This window comes from Terrapene carolina, unplaced genomic scaffold (genome assembly GCF_002925995.2).
Source record: "Terrapene carolina triunguis isolate 2854851 unplaced genomic scaffold, T_m_triunguis-2.0 Scaffold273, whole genome shotgun sequence".
In the NCBI taxonomy this organism is placed as follows: domain Eukaryota; kingdom Metazoa; phylum Chordata; order Testudines; family Emydidae; genus Terrapene; species Terrapene triunguis.
The window spans coordinates 195850-215551 of record NW_020664624.1 but is presented as its reverse complement, the minus strand read 5'-3'; the positions used below and the strand labels follow the sequence as shown (position 1 = coordinate 215551).

Genomic DNA, 19702 nt, shown 5'->3' with positions numbered 1-19702 from the left:
CTGTCAGCCTTCACAGACCACAGTAAGAACAGACCCAGTTCGTCACACTTATCATTAGAATCTTTGAGAGAGGCGAGTTTCGATTCTGTCCACCTACCATTTGCCTCTTCCCACCACTGCATGAAACAATCAACCTCTCCTCTAGCCAATTTAGTTTTAGGTTGGCCGAGTTTGTCTTTTAAGACGTCCACTCGGTCTTTGTCCCAAGATCCTAACAGTGGCCACTGAGTTTTGGGATCTCCCTGAGTTAGCCTAGACCATTTTTCCAGAAATTTACAGGAGTCCAGACCCTTCCTAAAATGCATAAAATGAGCCGGTGTTCCTTTAGGGAACTGTCCCGACTTAAGACGTCTGGTTACCCATACAGGAGGACTTCACACACACCAATCACACAAGAAGGAAATTCAGGTTCGTCAGAGCGATGCCCGGTGCAACACACAAAAGGAGCCCACAGGCTACTGCCTCAATCTCCCTTGCTTTCACACCAAGGGTTTTACCCAAGGCGCGGTGCGGCTGCGACTGTGCAGATTTCATTCACTCAGACCGCGGGGACAGGAACCCCTTGGTCGGCCGATCCCGGACGGAGACGGCGCCCAGACTCAAACGCTCCACAGGAGGACGGATAGACACAGAGAGAGGACAGTCCTCAGTCCGGACAAAACACAGAAATAATTACCTGACCAGATTCCTGATGTCAGATCCCAGGATCCCTACCAGAACAGAGTGGGAACCAACAAGTTTGGTGGTCGTGCACCTTTCCATTCCGGCGGCAGACCGCTCGGGCTAAATGCCCAGGTGCCGGCTGCCACGGTCGTCCTGCAAAAACGGTCAGGAATCACACGGCTCCAGCGAAGACGGTTGCCATCTCAGTGGGACCTCCAAATTGTCAAAGTCAGTCTCAGGACTCACAATTTGTCAGACCACTCTGTTTATTAGCAAAAGCGTTCTGCTAATACACCCGGAAAATGTAAGCGCCATACAAGGCTCAAACCACCTTATTTATACAGATAAAAGGGCGCGAGATTAACAAGATTACAAACGGAGCAGAACTGATAAATTTACCTGGGGCTAGACACATATCTCATGTCCTTATTAACTCTCACCAGTCTCCTGTTAATGTCCCACCATCAGCTTAAGTGGACCCATTGTTCAATACCTTAATGTTCCTCTTCCTGACAACTTTATCTCAACATTCCTCATCCCTGCTTACAGGAACATACAGCATTTCTTTAATTCATTCTACTTCTACAATAGAATTCATTCTACTTTCACACTGCACAGTCACACAGACGTGTCCTGGGTATGCTCACACATGCTGCACACTTGCAACACGCATGCATCATATATGTTCACACACACACTGTGATACTCACAGAAACACAAGCAGGGAGGTCTGGAAAGGGATGGGCAACTAGCCCAGCCCCCTGCACTGAGGCAGCACACAGGGAAGCCTAGACCCTGACAGGGGTTTGTCCAACCTGTTCTTAAAACACCTCCAGTGATAGAATCTTTCCCCTAATATCTCACCTCCATCCCCCTGGCTGCAGATTAAGCCCATTGCTTCTTGTCCGACCTCCAGTGGAGAACTGGTCACTGTCCTCTTTATAGCGACTGAGACCAAACGGCCCATGGTTAGGAGGCACACCGAGTGCAGCAGGGCCCATAGGGGAGCTGTACCCTCCCCCTTCAGCCATCTCTGCCCCACAAGGGCCCAGTGGCCGCACCGCGCCGTGCACCCGGCCTGGCGTACCCCGGAGACGGGCGGGTGCCCCGCTGCCTGTATCTCGGAGACGGTCTCTAAGCCGGCCGGGTCCCCTCCTCCCCGCTGCTGCTGCCCGCGCTGTCGTTCTCCGAGCAGATGAGGGGCGGCAGGGGGTAGTTGGGGAAGTTCCCCAGGTTGGCTCTCAGAAAGACGAGGCGCTCCACCCCCAAGCCCCGCCTCTCTTTCAACCCGGCCAGGGAATCAGCTGGGAGCACGGCTGGGGGATAGATTGGTTTGGTGGCAGTGGGGCCCGGAGAGAGGAGGTCAGCTTGGAACCAGGGCCGGCTTTAGGAATTCAATTCGAACATTTTCGGCAGGGCCCCGATGTAAAAAAACACTTTTCATTTCTTCCATGTATTATTTACTTTCCATAACTATATAAATAATAACAAAATTATATATTACATACATTGCGTAACGTATGCGGATGCATGCTAACCCTACCTACAGTTCTTGACGTCTCCCCCCCCGAACCCCGGCCCCCCCCCCCCCCCCCCCCCCCCCGCCCTCTGACCGCCCCGACCCCTATCCACCCCCCCACAACCCCCCGAACTGCCCTGCCCTCTTCCAACACCCCCTCCCTGCTCCCTGCCCCCTTACCGCGCTGCCTGGAGCCGCTCGGCTGGGGCCGGGGCCGGGGCTGGGCTGGAGCCGCTTGGCCAGGGCCGAGACCGGCGCCACGGGGCCCGAGCCGGGCCGGGCCGGAGCTGCTCGGCCGGGAGCGGGCTGGGGCTGGGGGCGTTCGGCCGGGGCCAGGCCGGGGGGCCAGGCCAGAGGGAGCCGCGCGCTCGGCCAGGGCCAGACTGGGCTGCGCCGCGCCTCCCTGGAACCCTCCTCGTGCCCCCCCACACCTCCGCCCCAGCTTACCTCCTGCCTGCTGCTTGTTTCAGGCTTCCCGCGAACATCTGATTCGCGGGAAGCAGAGGAGGGGGAGGAGAAGGGGGCGGAGCGTTCAGGGGAGGAGGGGGAAGTGGGCCGGGGGCGGGGTGGACAGCTTCGCGGGGCCCTCTAGGCGCGGGGCCCCATTCAGGGGAATCGGCCGAATCAGCCTAAAGCCGGCCCTGCTCGGAACACTTTGAAGGCGGGCGGAGCGTACTTTAAGTACTTTACGAAGGATTAGAAGAGCAGCGCGAGGGTTGAGTCTGGTTGGCAGGGAGAAAGTGGGATCAGAGGCTGGCGGGGGGGCAGGCTACGGTTAGGGCCATGGGTGAGGCACAGAGCAGGGAATAGCTGGCTTCAGGATCTAAGGAGAAGTATCTCCGCTGCCCCCCGCCCTCCCCAAGCGCTCAGACTCTGTGCTGAGAATTCAGCTCTTCGAACCATTCGGAGAAACACTGAACTTCAAACCAGCTCAACCTTCAGCATTTCCAACCCCTGCTCTCTGTTCCTCTGTTGCCTAATCCACCTGCCCTCCCAGCCAGTGACCCGATGCCACGGGGCCCCTGCCTGCCTGGGAAAGGTTCGGCTCTGCCACGCGGTTGCTCTCTCTGGGTGGAACATCTGTCAGGTTTCCGATAAAACGTAGCGACCAGAACGGACAAACAAACTGATCCAGCCGTGGGGGCTGGGAGACCCAGCGCCAGGGACGGACACAGCCCGATTCCCCAGCTTGTAGGGAGCAAGATGGACTCAATGGGACCTGCCCAGACTTTGCCCTCGCTGCTGCTCTGAGCTCCGTTCTCGTCACAGGGCGGGGGTGGGGAAAGCCTGCGGAGCCCCCTGTGGGCAGCACCCCTAGAGCCAGAACCCCTGCAGCTGCCAGAGCTCGGGGCGCCCGTTGGGAAGAGCTCCGGAGGGACGGCCTCGGGTCTGGGAGTTCGGTTCCTTTCTCTGCCATTGGCTCGCCGGGAGCTTCCTCTCGCTGGGCTGCAGGGATAGTGACCGTGACATGACCCCCCCCCTCACTCAGTATGCACTGCCCCGGTGCCCTGCGCTGGGCGATGCCCCTGGATTGCAAAGGGCTGTGAGGAGGAGCCAGCCCGGGGGGGTCCCAGCACCAGGCCGGAAGCAACGGGTGGCAGAAGCTGAACCTCTGTGAGTCTCTTTCCATCCTACCTCCTGAGCGTCCCCTCCCCCACCCCAAACACACACCTGTCCCTGGGCAGATGGGGGCTGGGTGTGGGGCGAGCTGGCAAGGCGGTGGGTCTCTGCATTGCGGTGACCCGCAGGGCGTGCAGAGCTTCCCCCAGACACAGCCGGGGAGAGCACAAGAAAGGATGTGCTCTGGCTCCAGGGACCTGCGGCTGCAGCACCGAATGGGCTCCTTCAATCCGGCCCTAGAGGCGAGATGGGTTTAGTGACCAGGCACAGGACAGAGCTTCCAGGCCACCAGGAACTGGGCATCCCTACCCTGGCTCGCCCTCCCTCCTGCCCCACCCCCACAGCCGGGCTGTGCCAACTTTGCCTGCCTCTCTCCAGCAGCTCCCGACAACAAATCCATGACAGAGATTGCAGTGGGCAGGGTGCTGGCCGGGCAGGGGGAGGAGTAGGGCAGCTTCTGGGGAATTGGTTAATGGAAGACTAAGATCAACAGAGGGGAGTTCTTGGGGTGGGGGAGAGGGGCAGACGGCTCCCTGGGATCCATTCGCCACCCGCACAGATGAAGGGGCTGCTAGTTCTGGGCTTGGGCTTGGTGGCCCTGGCTGCGGCTAGCGAATTGACGCTGCAGGAGAGGGTGGTGGACTTGGTGCTGGAGGCTTTTCACAACAGGAAAGTCGTGCAATGGGTGTACAAGAAACAGGCCGTGGAAGACGTCACTGAAACAGTGAGTGCGTGAGAGCCGGTGACGCGTTGCTGTGCGCTGAGCTGCTGAGTCCCTCCCCAGAGGTGGCTGCTCCGCAGTGATGGGGGAAGCGATTCCTGTCTACCCAGCCTGTGGGACGAAAGGAACATGGGACTCTCATGGCTGAGAGCCCCTCTGGGTGGGTTTGCGGTGGGGATACACAGCGCCCATGGGTGGGTACGGAGGAGATCTGCAGAGACTAGCTGGGGGCAGGGAAGGGGAGCTGTGGGGAGGACTGGGTTTGGGTACAGGGAGGGGGGTGGGATGGCGGTGGGCAGGGGCCTGGGGATGAGTTGGAGCCCTGCAGAGCCATGCTCAGCACTCCCAGTGGCCCATGCGTCGTGCATCGCCTGAGGGGACAAGGCCGGCTAGGCGGCCAGGGCTCTGCGCAGCCAGAATGGGGAAAGCAGGATGGAGCCTGGCCCCGTGGAGCTGCTCACGGCCCGGCAGGCAGCGCAAGGCGGGCGTCGGTCGGGAGAGCTGGTTCCAGCTAACGGGGCTCAGCGTCCTGGCCCAGGGGGGCTAGGCTGGGCTGCGGGCACCTGGCCAGCCTTGTCAGAGGCGAATGGGCGTTGACCTGCAGAGCTCAGCTACACATGAACTGTGCCCGGCCCCCCTGAGGGGGCAGCCAGTGGCAGGCACAGGGTGCGGGGCACTGCCGGGGGCCTCGGAGTGGTGACGTCTCAGTAGCCCCGCCCCTTTGCTCCCCAGGCTCGCCCCGCCCCTCCTGAGGGACCCCAGGCCCACCTGCTCCCCTGGGGTCCAGTCCAGGGCTGCGCATTGGCAGCTGCTGGTGCTGCTCAGAATCCCGCGCTGCCCCTCCCTGGGCTGTAACCCGCTCTCCCGGGCGCTCCAGCGCCTGCTGCAGCTTCCTCCCACGCTGCGGCCGAGCTCGGGCTGGCTGCCCACAGTGCCCGGCCTCTCCGGTGGCAGCTTTTCCTCCCGGCTGTGCCCCTCGGCCCCCCCGGAGACGTAACCCACCAGCCGTTGGCCCCTTCCCGGCTGCTGCGGCACGGGGCGAACCCCCCACACTCCAGCACAGGCCGCGGGGCGCTCAGGGGCTTCTCCCAGGCTCCTCTGCGGACACCGCTGCTCATGGGAGCGGGTGCGTTGGACGTCCTGTCAGACTTGGGGGCCGGGAGCGGCACGAGGCAGAGGGAGTCTCTACCAGCCCCTCCGTCGCCTGGGGTGACACTGCCCCTCACAGGGTCACGCCATGGCGGGCGAGTGAGGCTGTATCCCGGAGGCGGCTGGTTGGTGCAGGCCGCGTGCCCAGGCCTCTGGCACTGGCGGGGCTGGAGTCTCCAGCGCACCCCTGGGCACTGGCTAGTCACAGTGAGCAATGCACAGTCCCCTTAGCACGCAGGGCGTTTCCTCAGGACACACGCGTCCCGGGGAGCCTCCACCCCCCTCGGCAGAGGGAGCCCGGGGCTCTGGCAGGAGCTGCCAGCGGCGCTTTGCTGACCCTGGTTTCTCTTTGGTTCCAGGAGTATCCGGCGGGGCCCTTTGTGCAGCTGCGGGTCAGGATCCAGCAGACCCAGTGCCCGAACCAGCCGGGGAGCAGACAGGACTGCGCCCTCAAACGCAGAGGGGTGAGCGAGGGGCCAGCCGCCTCCGACCTCTGTCTGTCCGGGCGGCTGGGTGACTGCTCCGGAGGGTCATTTCCTCCCCCTCCACCGGGGAGCAGGCTGTGGTGACACGCTCCCCATCCCGGGAATGAGGTGGGGGGCAGCCCCCAGCTCCGCCGGGCCCCAGGGAGGAGTGCGGAGCGTGCGAGCAGCAGGGAGGGGCTGAGCGGTGGCACGAGGCTGAGTGTGCCCGAGTAGGGAGGGCTCCAGCTGGACCCTGCGTGGTGGGGGCTGGAGGCGGCTGCCGCGGGGCAAGGTGCTGGGCTCTGGTCCCTGCTCTGCCAGGGACTCCCCAGGGACAAGTCACCGTGTGGCTCTGGCTGTGCGAGGGACACAGACTGGGGAGGCCCAGCACCTACAGGGATTGGGGCCAGGGGTGCGGGGGTGTGTGTGCACCGACCTGCGGGTGCGAGGGGGAACATCCCCCGCGGTGAGGGAGGGGCACAGACGGCCCTGGGGACACATGCAGCAGGGGGAGCTGGCGGGGGAGCTGCTGCATGTTCTCGGCAGCCCCTGGGCGCTGCCCACGGGGCTGGAGGCTTCCCTTGGTCCCTCTCTCCTCAGAGGAAGCAGATCTGCCTGGCTTGTGTCAAGTTTGACTCCCGCAGCGGGGGAAAGGTGCTGGGTAGCTACACGCATTGCAGGATGGAGAAGCAGCAGTCTGAGAAGGTGAGCGCGCCCGCGGGCGGGGATCGGGCGCAGAGCCGCTCTCCTGGGAGCAGATGCTGGGAAAATCCAACACGTCGGCAAGGGGCCTGAGAGCAGTGCTGGGTGGGGCCACTCCCAGGTGCAGCATGGGTCTGCGCACAGAGGATGGACGGACACCTGTGCTCCTGGTAGATGCCAGGACACGCACATGCCCACGACATGCACACAGACAGGCACACGCATGCAGCACGTGAGCACCGAGGCTCAGCGGTTCCATGCTCTGTGCAGACTGATGGTGCCAACAGCGATGGGCCCAGCCCATGCCCCCGGGGCGCTGCTTGGGGCTGGATCCGCACCAGCTCCCTGGCTGGAGCTGTGACCTGGCACCTCTGCCCCTGCAGGAGATGGAGACGAGACACGAGGAGGAGTGCAGCACTGTGCAGGAGACGGGCGAAGCGCCCTACCATCCCGGTGTCTTTGCCTTCTCCAGAGGGCTGCCGTCATAGCCAGGGCGCCTCCCCCACATCCACAGCATGGTAGGACGGGCACCCGCAGGCAGGGCCCTGGGACCAGGTGGGGGCTGGGCTGCTCATGGTTCCCTTTGGGGGCTCTGGGCTGGGCACCAGATATCTCCTCTCTCCGGCCGAGCCCCCTGCAGAGCGCTCCGTGCCCGCTCCCCTTGGGACTGATGCCCTTTGACCCAGTGCCCTCCCCAGGGACTGATCCCACAGCCCAGCAGAAGGCGCCAGCGGGAGGGGGCGTGTCCAGCACCCCCAAGGGGGACCAAGGGCAGGCAGATGGGGCAGGGGTTTCCGGGGTCCGGCCTGGGCTGCAGAGACTCGGGCTCACCCAAGGCAGCGGTGAGCAAGTGTTCCGGTCTGGGCGCTGCTCGCTGGCTGCGGAGCAGTGAGTTTGCTGGGCTCGAGTGAGTCCTTAGTGGTGGGTCCAGGTCACAACCCGCCCCCCCCGTCGCCCCCTGGCTGGCAGCCCCAGCAGAGGCCAAGGAGCAAACGGGCCCCGGAGCAGCGCAGGCTGGAACATCACGGTCTGTGACAGACGGACGGGTGTGCCCTCGGAGCTGAGCTCAGAGCACCCCCATGGGGGCCGGAGTGCCAGCCGGCGGGCATGCCTGCGGGCCCCTGGGTGCGGAAGGTGTGCCCTCGCTCCTGCCCCAGGCAGCCGCTCCCCAGGGCCGCAGCTTGGCTCTCTGCGAACGTGACCCACTCGGCTGGTCTGACGCAGGGGCGGACGCCTCCTCCAATCTCAGAAACGAACCCAGCCGGAGAGCAGCAGGGGTGGGGATCCCCCAGAGCCCCCAGCCGCAATGCTAACCCCATGGCGTGTCTCCTCTTCCCCTAGCCAGCCTGGGCATCTCTGGCGCCCCCCACCCGCGGAAGGATGCTGCGATTGCCACTGCCCAGCGGAGACCCGGCGACCACCCCTGCCCATCAGACACTGCGCCCGCTCCAGCACCAGGCCGGGCAGAACGACCTGGCCAACGGATCCTGCTACCCCTTCCCCGCACCCCCGCTTCACTCAGCTCCATCGCCCGGCTGTTCATCCCCAATAAAGCCAGAGCCCCAGTTCGGAAGGGCTGTGCTGTTATTCAGACGGGCTGCCCTGCCGGCGGATGCTAAGTCGGGCCAGCCGGCCCCCCAGGGTATTTCTCGGGTCATGGGAATATGCTGGGCCTGCTCCCGCCAACCCGGATTGCCCCCATGGGTCGTCTGCTCCAGCGCATCGTCTCCTGCCTGCCGTGGCAGGGCAGCCCAGGAGTCTGTCACCCGCTCTCCCACCCCGCTGGGTCCCCGGGCTCTCCCTGCCTCGCTCGGGGGTGGAGCATTTAGCTGGGTGTGGTGCCCCCGGGGTGTGGAAATCACCCCCGGAAGCACCCTCGCGAGTTTCACAGTCCAGCCGCCAGGAAGCAGGAGGGTGCTGGGGCGAAGGACCAGGCCAGGCAGGCAGGGAGGGACCTGGGGGACAGAGCTGGGGCGAGGGGTGCAGCCCCCAGAACAACTCACCAGGGCAGGGCCTAAGAACCCCAAGCTTATCAGGCCCCCCTTGTGGCAGGGAGGCCCCACAGTCCAGCTCGTCGGAGGACAGTCCCAGGGCCCTGCGGCACAGCTGGGGTGCCCCCGGCTCTACCGACCGGGCACAGAGAGGCAGGGGCCAGGGAGCAGACAACACATTTATTTCACAGGCAAATCTCTTCACGTGGCACCGCGGCACTTCCACACCGGGCAGGGCCCATGGTGCCGGAATGGGCAGTTCCCAGGCCTGCCTCCCCTTGGTCGCCCATGGCTGTGTCCCCTCCTCCCCCTGAGCCCAGGGGATCGCCCCACCCCTCCCCTGGGTCCTGCCCCCAGGAAGCAGGCTGACCGCTCCTTCCTACCAGCGGCTCAGGGACGCTTGTCGCAGTCAGCGCTAGGGCTGGTCCTGGCCTCTGCTCCTGTCTAGTCCAGCGTGCAGGGCACCGCTGCCCACCTGCCTCCGTGCCAGCGGTCCGAGAGGGGCTCCTGCCAGCCTCGGATGGAGGCAAAATCCCATGGGGTCAGCTGTGCGCCATCCCCAGTTCCTGGCAGATCTCAGAGCAATATGCCAGGGCACGCACCAGCCCAGAGCCCGGGGGTTCACACAGACTACAGGTCCCCCCATCCCCCGCCTCCTCTCTGCCACCGGGGGCAGCCGGCCGGTTCTCGCACAGGCACTGGGTTGGGAGGGACAACAGGGGAGAGGGAAGGTGCTGCCCTGGTAAAGGGACTGGTTCCCCCAGGACCCTGGCCGGTAGGGACTGAACGCTGGGCCCTGCTGGCAGCTGGCGGGCTGCCTGCGGGAAGGAGACTCAAAGGGAAGGACGTGGGGGGGTCCCCTCCCCAAACCCATCACTGCCTCTGGCCCCCACTGGCCCCGTTAGATGAGAGGCCAAGGAGCGAGGGAGCGAGCCATGTGGCAGGCGGGGCCGTTGCCCGTTGGTGGTGGGCCACTAGCCCTGAGCTGCCCGCACGGTGCCTGCTGGTGGAATTGTCTCCAGGGCCGCCAGCCCGGCTCCTCTCAGAGCAATCTGAGAATTAAGCCCAGGGCGGAGGGAGCTGGGGGCAGCCCTGAGCCCCAGGGCAATGCCAACGGCTGAGCGGACTCACCGGAGGCCCGAGGGGAACTGGCGGGGTGCTTTGGGGAGAGCTGGAAAAGCCCCCAGGTTTGCCGGCGCCCAGCACTCCACAGGCCCAGCTCCAGGGGCTCCCGCGCACACCGGTGCTGGGGCTCTGTGGCTGGGCCCCTCCATCCAGTCGGCTCCTGGAGCCCCTCTTGCTTGGGCCCCAAACTCCTCTCTGGCTTCGGGGCAGAGTCAGATCAGCTTGGGATGAGGGGCCGGGGCCAGCTTCGCCCCTGCAGGCGGTGCCCGGTGGGCGGCTCAGAACACATAGGAGCTGGGGTCGCTGCGGACGCTCAGGGCCCGCTCCGCCTGCGAGATGGTGTCGTCCGCCCTCTCGCTCAGCTCCCGGCACTCCCGCAGCACGTCGTTGAACTGCTTGTAGGCCTCCTCCATGATGGAGCTGCGCCGAGCCGGCCTCCGCTCCCAGTAGCCCTCCTCCACCCAGGGCAGGGCCGCGCCCGGCGGCTCCGGGCTGCCCGCCCCGCCGCTGCCGCCCCGCTCCAGGGAGCTGTCCAGGTCCCTGCAGAGCTGGTAGAGCTCGCTGCCGCGCCCGGAGACCCTCTCGCCGTCGATGGCCTTGAGGCCGGGGAGCAGGTCCCGCAGGGCGCTGCGGTAGGCGCCGGAGGAGCAGACGGGGTTGCTGAGGCGGGCCCGGGCGTCGTGCAGACGCAGGCTCTCCAGCCGGCGCAGCCCCGCCAGGCACTGCAGCTGCTGCAGGCTGCCCAGCAGGTTGCCGGCCACGTTGAGGCTCTGCAGGCTCTCGCAGGCGCCGAGCGGCTCCAGGCTGCAGACGCGGTTGGCCGAGAGGTTGAGGACAGCCAGGGACTTGAGGGCAGCCAGGGGGCCCAGGTGGGAGATGGCGTTGCCGGAGAGGTCCAGCCACTCCAGGCTGGCGCACTCGCCCAGGCAGCCCAGCTCCGAGATGCCCAGGCCCCGCAGCTTGAGCAGCAGGATGGACTCCAGGGCGAACTCGCCCGTCTTGGCCTTCAGCAGCTGGGCGGTGATCCTGACGTTCTCGCCCTCGTCCCCCTTCTCCGCCCAGGGCTCCATCGTGGCCGGCCCGCTGCCCTACGGCTCAGGCAGGGCCCGAGCGGCCCACAGCCACTCAGCCACGGCACGGAGAACCTCTGCACACCCCGAGCTGGGCCAGGTCCGGGAAAGCGCTTTGCCCCTTCCAGGCGCCTCTGCCCCACAGGGCTCCCTGGAGCCCGCTGCCCGTGCGGCCACGCTGGGTCACGCCGGCAACGCACCAGCCCCTGGAAGGGAAGAGAGACGGGATCAGGACCCTGCCCAAGCCCAGCCGCCTCCTTCCCGCCAGCACCAGCCTCAGCCACCAGGGCCTGTAGTAAGAGGAGGCCCTGAGATATAAACCTTGGTATCAGAGGCCTGGTGTGAGGCCTAAGGCCTGAACTAAAGTAATGGTCAAGACTTTGCTAACATAAAGCAAAGTGAAGCTATGAGCCAGAGGCAGGCCCTGCTCACAGAAGCTGGCAAGGAAAGGGCTGATGCTGCAAAAAGAGACATACCTAAAAGGTACTGGACACCAGATATCAGAACATTCACGTACTGGAACATTCCACAGATAACCTGGAACAGGCCGACCCATCCCAATGACAGGGCAAAAGGGTAAAATGATGGATAGAGTTGTTTTGATCGAACCAACATGTACAAGGTGAGAGGTGGCACCTTACTACGTAGAGGGGTTGTACCTTGCTGCGTAGAGGGGTTGCACCTCAATACGTCAGGAGTGATGTGTAACTTGTTTGTACCTGTGTATAAAAATGTATCCCTGGGGTGGTGTCTTTGTCCGGCCGAGGGGGCAATGGAAAGTCCCGCCACTGACTGAGCCGGGTCCATTGCCGAGAGGCATCTATTAGTAGTATGCCCGGTAGACTAAGTAATCTACGGGGAACTGCAATTGTGTCAGGGTCGCAATAAACCTGGCCGAGGTGCCTTCGTACCTTACTAGACTCTGTGGTTATTGGGGGTTCTCGTCGGGTCTGCTGTGTCAGCTATCCGCGCAGAGCTGGGGCAGCACACAGAGGGAACACACGCACGCAGCCGAGTGATATCAACACAGGAGAAAGCAGAGCACCACACCGGTAGCATCTGACACAGGGCCGGAGCCCCCTCGGGCCCTGTCCCTACACACAGCTGGGCGCTCTGGGCGGCTCTGTGGCCTCCTGGCCCCTGGTGCTCGAAGCTGCCGTCTGTGGCAGGGGCAGCTCAGTTCCTGGGCTGGAGAGGTGGGGCAGGGAGGGGGCACGAATGTCCTGCAGGCTGCTCCGGGCGGGATGCTGCCAGACCCGCAGTGAGAGCTTTGCCCCTGACCTCGCCTGCCCGAGAGGTAGGTTCACACTACAAGCAGCAGCTGCTCAGAGCTGGGTGAAGAAGGAATTCACCCCCGCGGCCCCACATGCCTGGCCACGTCCGTCCAGGGGCATCACCCACTGCCTGTCTCAGACCTGACACCTTGTTACTAACCCCCTCACACACCCCGTGGGTCAGGGGTCTCCCTGGCTTCTTCTGTGTCCCCTTCCAGCCCCCGCCATGGCCAGAGCTCGGGCTGCTTTGATTGCCAGGCGCTGGGGGGGGGAGGGGAGCGCAGCGGGGGTGGGGGCGCAGGCACTAGGGGGCCAAGGCTGCAATGGTTGGTCTGCAAACGTGTGCGGGGTGCAGGTGGGGAGGGAGCAAGAGAGGTGGGGGAGGGGCGTTTCCATCCCAACGAAGCAAAAGGGGGGTTTGGAAATAGGGAATTTAAACATCAATTCTTGGCACCCTTGCAGGGACCCCCCCCCCCCCGGGGCCCCAGGCCGTCTGCAGCCTGCCACCGCCAGTGGGCCACGGAGAGCGCGCGGGGGGAGCTTCCGCCACCAACCCCTGCCCCCTGCGGGGCTGGCGGGAGCCCGGGAATGCACATGCACACCGATGTGTGCAGAGCCAGACACGCCTGTGCACACGGATGTACACGCGTGCATCACACACACACACAGGTGTGCAGAGCGACACAGCTACATGAATGTGTATGGGGCGCTCACAAGGATGAACACAATCACATGCACACACACAGATGCACACGTGGATGGCCGCACACACGGACACGGATGAACACACGCCCACCCCCCACGCTGCATTCACAGGACCCGAGCCGTGCCGCCCCGTGTCCCCCACCCGCAGCCCCTCACCTGGCGCAGCCGCCTGCTCGCTCCCCGCCGATCCCTTCATGGGGCGGGTGCCCCCCCGCAGCGTTGCCATGGCAACAGGGGCCCTGGCAACAGCTCCCGGGGCGGAAACATTTAAAGGGCCAGAAGCACGTTCTGCAAAGCGGGGGCGGGGCGGCTCCGCGGGACCCCGCTGGGGCCGGTGGCTGGAAGCAGGACCCTGCAGCCCCTGCCCCGCGGGGTCCCCGGGCACCACTGTCCCAGCGCTGCAGCCAGCTCCGGAGCAGGGGGCTGCGCGCCCCCGTGGCTGCGCCCCCGCTGGAGCCGGCGGTGTTGGCCTATGTCACGGAGTGTGGGGGGACACAAGGCCCTGCACCCCCGGCTTCCTGCGATTCACCATGACTCTCAGCCAGCCAGTAAAGCAGAAGGTTTATTTAGACGACAGGAACACAGTTCAAGACAGGTCTTACAGGCGCAGACAACAGGACCCCCCTCGGTTAGGTCCATCTTGGGGTTCCAGGGGCACCACAGCCCCGTTGGGGGGGTCAGAGCCCCGTCTGGGCTCCCTCCATTACCAGCCAGCTCCTGACAACTCCAACTCCCTCCAGCATCTCTCACCCAGCCTCTCCCCGGCTCCTCCCCCAGCCTTTGTCCAGTTTCCCAGGCAGAGGTGTCACCTGGCCTCCAACCCCCCTCCTGGGTTCTCTCGTTCGTTACATGCTCAGGTATCTTCCCTCAAGGCCAGTCTCCCATCCCCCAATGCAGACCATCCCAGCCAAACTCCCCACTCAGCATTCAAAGACCACATTAAGAACAGTCCCAGTTCATCACAGTCTATTAGTCCCCCCTAGGGTGACCAGATGTCCCGATTTTATAGGGACAGTCCCGATATTTGGGGCTTTGTCTTATATAGGCTCCTATTACCCCTCACTCCCTGTCCCGATTTTTCACACTTGATGTCTGGTCACCCTAGTCGTCGTCCCCCCCGGACTCCATTCCTCCCCCCCATTTAGCCCTGCTCCCGGTGTTTACTACAGTCATGGACAGGTCAGGGGCTCCTTGAATTTTTATTGCCCCTGATCTGTCCCTGAGTTTTACTAAAAATAACCGTGACAAAAACTTACCCTTAGGAATGGGGCATCAGCAAGCTGCCCTGGATCTGTGCACACACACACTGCACATGCTGATATACAGATACACACCGTGCACACACACACTCATACACAGACACACACCGTGCACACACACACTCATACAGATACACACCATGCACACACACACGCACAGATACACACCTATCTGCACACACACACCTATCTGCACACACACAGATACACACCATGCACACACACACACACAGAACTGCACACACAGATACACCCTGTGCACACTCACACTGATACGCACCATGCACACTCACATACACGGATACACATCATGCACACACCCAGATACACACCGTGCACACACAGATCTGAACAGATATACCCTGTGCACGCTCACACATGCAGATCTGCACACACACATAAACCCACTGTGCACACACACACAGTGCACCCAAAGATTTGCACACACAGAGATACACACTTCACACACAGCTCTGCATGCGCACCCAGATACACACATTGCACATGCATGCATACACATCAGTCACACACAGATCTGCACATGCACACACATACATGCTGCACAGTCACACAGACGTGTCCTGGGTATGCTCACACATGCTGCACACTTGCAACACGCATGCAACATACATGTTCACACACACACTGTGATGCTCACAGAAACACAAGCAGGGAGGTCTGGAAAGGGATGGGCAACTAGCCCAGCCCCCTGCACTGAGGCAGCACCCAGGGAAGCCTAGACCCTGACAGGGGTTTGTCCAACCTGTTCTTAAAACACCTCCAGTGATAGAATCTTTTCCCTAATATCTCACCTCCATCCCCCTGGCTGCAGATTAAGCCCATTGCTTCTTGTCCGACCTCCAGTGGAGAACTGGTCACTGTCCTCTTTATAGCGACTGAGACCAAACGGCCCATGGTTAGGAGACACACCGAGCGCAGCAGGGCCCATAGGGGAGCTGTACCCTCCCCCTTCAGCCATCTCTGCCCCACAAGGGCCCAGTGGCGTACCCCGGAGACGGGCGGGTGCCCCGCTGCCTGTATCTTGGAGACGGTCTCTAAGCCGGCCGGGTCCCCTCCTCCCCGCTGCTGCTGCCCGCGCTGTCGTTCTCCGAGCAGATGAGGGGCGGCGGGGGGTAGTCGGGGAAGTTCCCCAGGTTGGCTTTCAGAAAGACGAGGCGCTCCCCGCTCTCCCCCTGCGGGAGGCGCCTCTCGGAGAAGGGGCTGTCTGGGGCGGTGAAGATGCGCTCGGAGAAGGCCCCCGAGGGTGGGCAGGACAGGTAGAGCATGGCCACCTTGGCCAAGGCCGGCCAGAGCCAGTGCCGCTTCTCCCAGTACCCCAGCGGGTCCTCCCGGGCCCCGATGGTCTGGTTGTCGCGCAGGTACCTCTCCACCATCACACAGGCCGAGTGGCTCTCGGTGGGGAGGGAGGCCCCGCGGCCCTCAGACGCCAGCAGTCCCACGCTCTCCAGGTGCTCGGTCAGGGTCTTCTCCTTCTGGATCAGTGGAGGCACCGCGGAGCTCGGCCCCCTGTCCCGATGGGGCTCCCCTGGCCCCGTCTCTGCCTCCCGGGGCTGTGGGGCCGTGTCCACGCAGAAGGCCTTGCCGGGCTGGGCGTTCCAGGGGGAGGAAGGGCAGCCGGGGGGTGAGGCCAGGAGCTCCTTGACCTTCCGGACCAGCAGCTGCTTCCAGTGGTCGAGGTCGGAGCCCAGCGGCAGGATGGCGTCCATCCTGCCCTTGAAGCGGGGGTCGAGCAGCGTGGCCAGCACGTACTCCTGGCGGTGGAACATCTCGCTGATCCGGGGCTCGGTGGAGAACTGCAGGGCCAGGCTCTCGGCCAGGCGAACGGCGGAGCCAGCCCCCTCCCCGGCCTGGCTCTCGAAGCGCAGGCGGATCTGCTGGAGGAAGATGTGCAGGTAGCGCACCTGCGGCAGCACCTGGCTCAGTGAGGCGTCGGCCGCGCTCGCCTCCCGCACAGCCATCTCGAAGGGCTGCAGCAGCTCCACCAGGCTGCGCATCAGCGTCCACTGTGTGGCGCTCAGGGCCAGGCCAGCCTCGCCCATCCGGCGCTTGCCCACGTACTCCTGCACAGCCGGCTGCAGCGCCAGCAGCCGCTCCAGCATGTAGTAGGTGGAGTCCCAGCGCGCCGTGGCCTCCTGCTTCAGCCGGCGCGGGGCCAAGCCGTGCTGCCGCTGCAGCTCCGCCAGCCCCCTCCTGGCCTCTGGGGAGCGGGCGAAGTGGGCGCAGATGGCGCGGGCCGCCCCCAGTGTGCCCTCGATGCTGCGGTGGAGGCGCAGGAAGCCCAGCACCAGCTGGCTCAGGCAGTGAGCGAAGCAGGGGATGTGGGTGTGGCCGCCGTCCTTCGCGGCCCGCTCCACGCCAGGGCTGCCGCCCGAGACCAGGAAGCCGGGGCTCAGGGAGTTCTGGGCCAGCCACAGCTGGAGCTGCTCGGCCAACGCCTGCTGCACGCCACCCAGCGCCTGCTCCCCCTGCAGCGCCTGCACGCACAGCACCGCCTGCCTGCGCTGGCTGCATGGCTGGTGCTGGCCTGACTCCGAGCGGGGCGCCAGCCAGTGCGCTGCCAGCGCCAGGTGCTCCCCGGCCGGCCCCTGGGCCCACACGTGGGCGCTGAGGTGCACCCGGCTGAAGCTGGTCTGCTGCAGCTCCAGGGCCAGGCCCAGGCCGACAGCCTGGCACAGCTGGGGCACTGCTTTGCGGGAGAAGAAGGCCGGCGAGGGGATGTGGTAGCGTGGGTCAGCCTGAGCCATGAACCGGTGGAAGGGCTTGGCCGAGACGAAGGAGCAGGGCAGGGCCATGCCACACAGCAGCTCGGCAATGCTGCGGTTCCAGGCCTGCGCCTGCGGGTGGTTGGGGGTGTATTTGCCGGGCACGTCCCCGCCCCGCTCGGCCAGGCCGGCTTGGTTCTTGCTGGGGGGCAGTGGGGCAGCTGGGGCGGGCAGGGCTTTCTCCGCCTTGCCTTCGGGGGGTGCCTCACTCTGCCAGCTGTCACAAACGGGAGCTGGGGCCCCGCCAGGGCTGACGCAGGGCAATCTCAGGGGGTCCGACGCTGCGGGCGACGTCAGAGACAGGTCCTCCACGGGCTCTTCGTCCTCCGCCGGCCCCAGGCTCAGCCTCTGGGACCGGGCGCTGCCGGGAGGGGTGGCAGGAGCGCCAGCAGCCCGCCCCCGCCCCCACTCCAGTGGGTGCTTGCCCTCCAGGTGGCGCATGAGGGCCGAGGTGCCGAAGTGGCTGCCCAGTTTGCCGCGGCTGACGCTGGCCTGGCACAGGGTGCAGACGGCCCGGCACACGTTGCTGCAGTCGATGTAGAAGAACTGCCAGACGGCCGAGGTGGACTTGCGGCGCTTCGTGCCCGGTGGCACCAGTGGGTGGTTGGGGAGGCTGAGCTGCCCGGACTTGGGGAGCCCCTGGCCCACTAGCATCTCCAGGTAGGGTGTGGCCAGGTCCGGCTTGGGGTGCCCCGCTTGGGCGCTGCCCTTCATGCCCCTCTCCCTGCCCTGGGGGAGCAGCTTGCTATTCTCGCTGCTTTCCTCCTCGCTGGACTCTGGGGAGGAGTCAGTGACTGGGGTGCCTGCCCTTCCCCGCCCCTCCTCCTCCTCCTCTTCCTCACTGGAGTCGCTGATCACGTACAGGAAGCGGGGGGCGCCCTGGGGCACTTGGGGGGGCGCCCTGCTGAAGGCTTGGGCGGGGGAGCACAGAGCATGGCTGGTGCCAAACACAGTGTCCTGCGAGGGAAACTCCTTCGCCACCTGTTCTTCCTCCTCCTCCTCATTCTCCTCCTCCTCCTGGGCCCTGCCCCCTGCTCTCTTCCTCTGCCCCCACTCCAGCGGGTGCTTGCCCTCCAGATGGCGCTTGAGGGCGGTGGTGTTGCAGTGGCCCCTCAGCTTGCCGCGCCCGACGCTGGCCTGGCACAGGGTGCAGACGGCCCGGCAGGGGTCACTGGCGTCCGGGGAGAAGAACTGCCACACCTCGGAGGTGGTCTTGCGGCGCCGGGTGCGGATGGGGAGGCCGAAGGCCGGAGGTGCGGGGCGCTTCGCTGCCCATCCCTCCAGGAGAGCCTTGTCTACACCCAGCACAGAGGAAGGGGGTTGCCAGCCGGCTGTGACGCGAGGCTGGCTGCCCGCACCTCGGGGAGCCAGCTCTGCCGTCCTCCTCTCATGGTTCCCTGCCCCACAGGCCGCCATGAATCCCAGCATGCCGCCCTCATGGCCCTCCTCCTCCTCGTCGCTAAACTCCAGCTTGATCTCGATCTCGGGGACGTGCTCATGGTCGGGGCCCAGAGGCAGATGGCGGAGGTGGGCATCGGCAGCACTGGCTACGGCGAAGGGGAAAGCGCCCGCGGCACGCTCTGCTATGGCCCGGGGCAAGGTGGCACGGACGCCAGGGCTTGGCATGGCCGAGCCGCCGACTGTCCTCCGCTTCCGCAGCTTGCTTTTCTTTACCGGCAACATGCCTAGCGAAAAGGAGCAGGTTCGGGGAGGGAAACACCCGGGGTCAAAGGCAGCTGGCAAAGCAAGTGGTGTCCCCCTGCCCCATACCCGCCACGCCCGGCCAGGCCCTCTCCTCCCCCTCAACAGGAGGAGATTCGCTCGTTGACAGCGGCTGAGCCAGGTGCTGCAAGCCCAAAGTAGGGCGATGCTTTCCGAGCCGGGGGAGAGGCAGTGTCCCGTCCGCGAGCGCAGAGCTCAAAGCTGCACTGGTGGCTGGGGTAGGCTGCCAGAGCGGCCTCGGGACTACCAAGGCGGCACCAGAGGCAGGGTTCTAGGGGCGGGAGGCCGCCGGCCGCAGCTGCTCGTTGATTTCCAGGTAGGTAGCGAGTCTGCTCACAAAGAACGCTGTTAATTCAGGAGTTCATTCCTAAGACCTCAATGGCTCCTCAGCCTCTCCGCCTGGCTGCTCCCATCCAGGTGTCCGTCCACAGGAAGCCATGGAGCTACAGCTGCTGTTACCCACTTGTTCTGGGTGAGGCAGCGCGGGGGCCCCTGCCTGGGGTCTCTGCAGCAGGGCTCTGGGTGTCCGGGCCAGGCCCACGCATCCGGAGCTGGGAGCCCGGCTCCTCAGGACACGCCCAGGGGGACACAGTGCTGGGGAAGATGGAGAATCCACCAGTTCTGGACCTACAACAGCAGAAAGGAAGCTCAGAATCCTACAAAGCAGCCCCAGGAGAGCAGCTGCCCGTCGCTGCCAGGTCAGGCCGGAGCACATAATAATGGTCAGACTGGGTCAGACCAAAGGTCCATCTATCCCAGTGTCCTGTCTTCTGAGAGTGGCCAGTACCAGGTGCCCCAGAAGGAATGAACAGAACAGGTAATCATCAAGTGATCCATCCCGTCGCCCATTCCCAGCTTCTGGCAAACAGAGGCTAGGGACACCATCCCTGCCCATCCTGGCTAATAGCCATTGATGGACCTATCCTCCACGAACT

The 19702-nt window shown here is 64.4% G+C and overlaps 3 protein-coding genes and 1 long non-coding RNA gene across 4 annotated transcripts; 2 read left to right on the top strand and 2 right to left on the bottom strand.

Moving 5' to 3' along the window:
- The first annotated feature begins 4298 nt into the window (after nucleotides 1–4298).
- LOC112121205 (retinoic acid receptor responder protein 2) lies at nucleotides 4299–6931 on the top strand. The gene is made up of 3 exons (XM_029912848.1): nucleotides 4299–4526; nucleotides 6032–6136; nucleotides 6737–6931. Exons 1-3 carry the CDS (start codon nucleotides 4362–4364, stop codon nucleotides 6929–6931), a joined length of 465 nt encoding a protein of 154 aa, XP_029768708.1. The 5' UTR covers nucleotides 4299–4361.
- A 293-nt stretch (nucleotides 6932–7224) lies between these two features.
- On the top strand, nucleotides 7225–8411 carry LOC115271296. The gene is made up of 2 exons (XR_003899899.1): nucleotides 7225–7356; nucleotides 8180–8411. It is a non-coding gene; the product is annotated as an uncharacterized LOC115271296 (long non-coding RNA).
- A 1048-nt stretch (nucleotides 8412–9459) lies between these two features.
- On the bottom strand, nucleotides 9460–11216 carry LRRC61 (leucine rich repeat containing 61). The gene has a single exon (XM_026657701.2). It carries the CDS (start codon nucleotides 11022–11024, stop codon nucleotides 10233–10235), a length of 792 nt encoding a protein of 263 aa, XP_026513486.1. The 5' UTR covers nucleotides 11025–11216; the 3' UTR covers nucleotides 9460–10232.
- A 3863-nt stretch (nucleotides 11217–15079) lies between these two features.
- LOC112110905 (zinc finger BED domain-containing protein 6-like) lies at nucleotides 15080–19372 on the bottom strand. The gene has a single exon (XM_024206122.3). It carries the CDS (start codon nucleotides 18726–18728, stop codon nucleotides 15318–15320), a length of 3411 nt encoding a protein of 1136 aa, XP_024061890.1. The 5' UTR covers nucleotides 18729–19372; the 3' UTR covers nucleotides 15080–15317.
- Between the last annotated feature and the right edge of the window lie 330 nt (nucleotides 19373–19702).

Excerpts from the sequence above, each read along its gene's own strand:
- LRRC61 (XM_026657701.2), bottom strand. The coding sequence starts at position 11,024 with ATGGAGCCCTGGGCGGAGAAGGGGGACGAGGGCGAGAACGTCAGGATC.
- LOC112110905 (XM_024206122.3), bottom strand. The coding sequence starts at position 18,728 with ATGTTGCCGGTAAAGAAAAGCAAGCTGCGGAAGCGGAGGACAGTCGGC.
- LOC112121205 (XM_029912848.1), top strand. The coding sequence starts at position 4,362 with ATGAAGGGGCTGCTAGTTCTGGGCTTGGGCTTGGTGGCCCTGGCTGCG. Across the intron at positions 4,527-6,031 it reads TGGAAGACGTCACTGAAACA|GAGTATCCGGCGGGGCCCTT; the intron begins GTGAGTGCGTGA and ends CTTTGGTTCCAG. Across the intron at positions 6,137-6,736 it reads GCGCCCTCAAACGCAGAGGG|AGGAAGCAGATCTGCCTGGC; the intron begins GTGAGCGAGGGG and ends CTCTCTCCTCAG.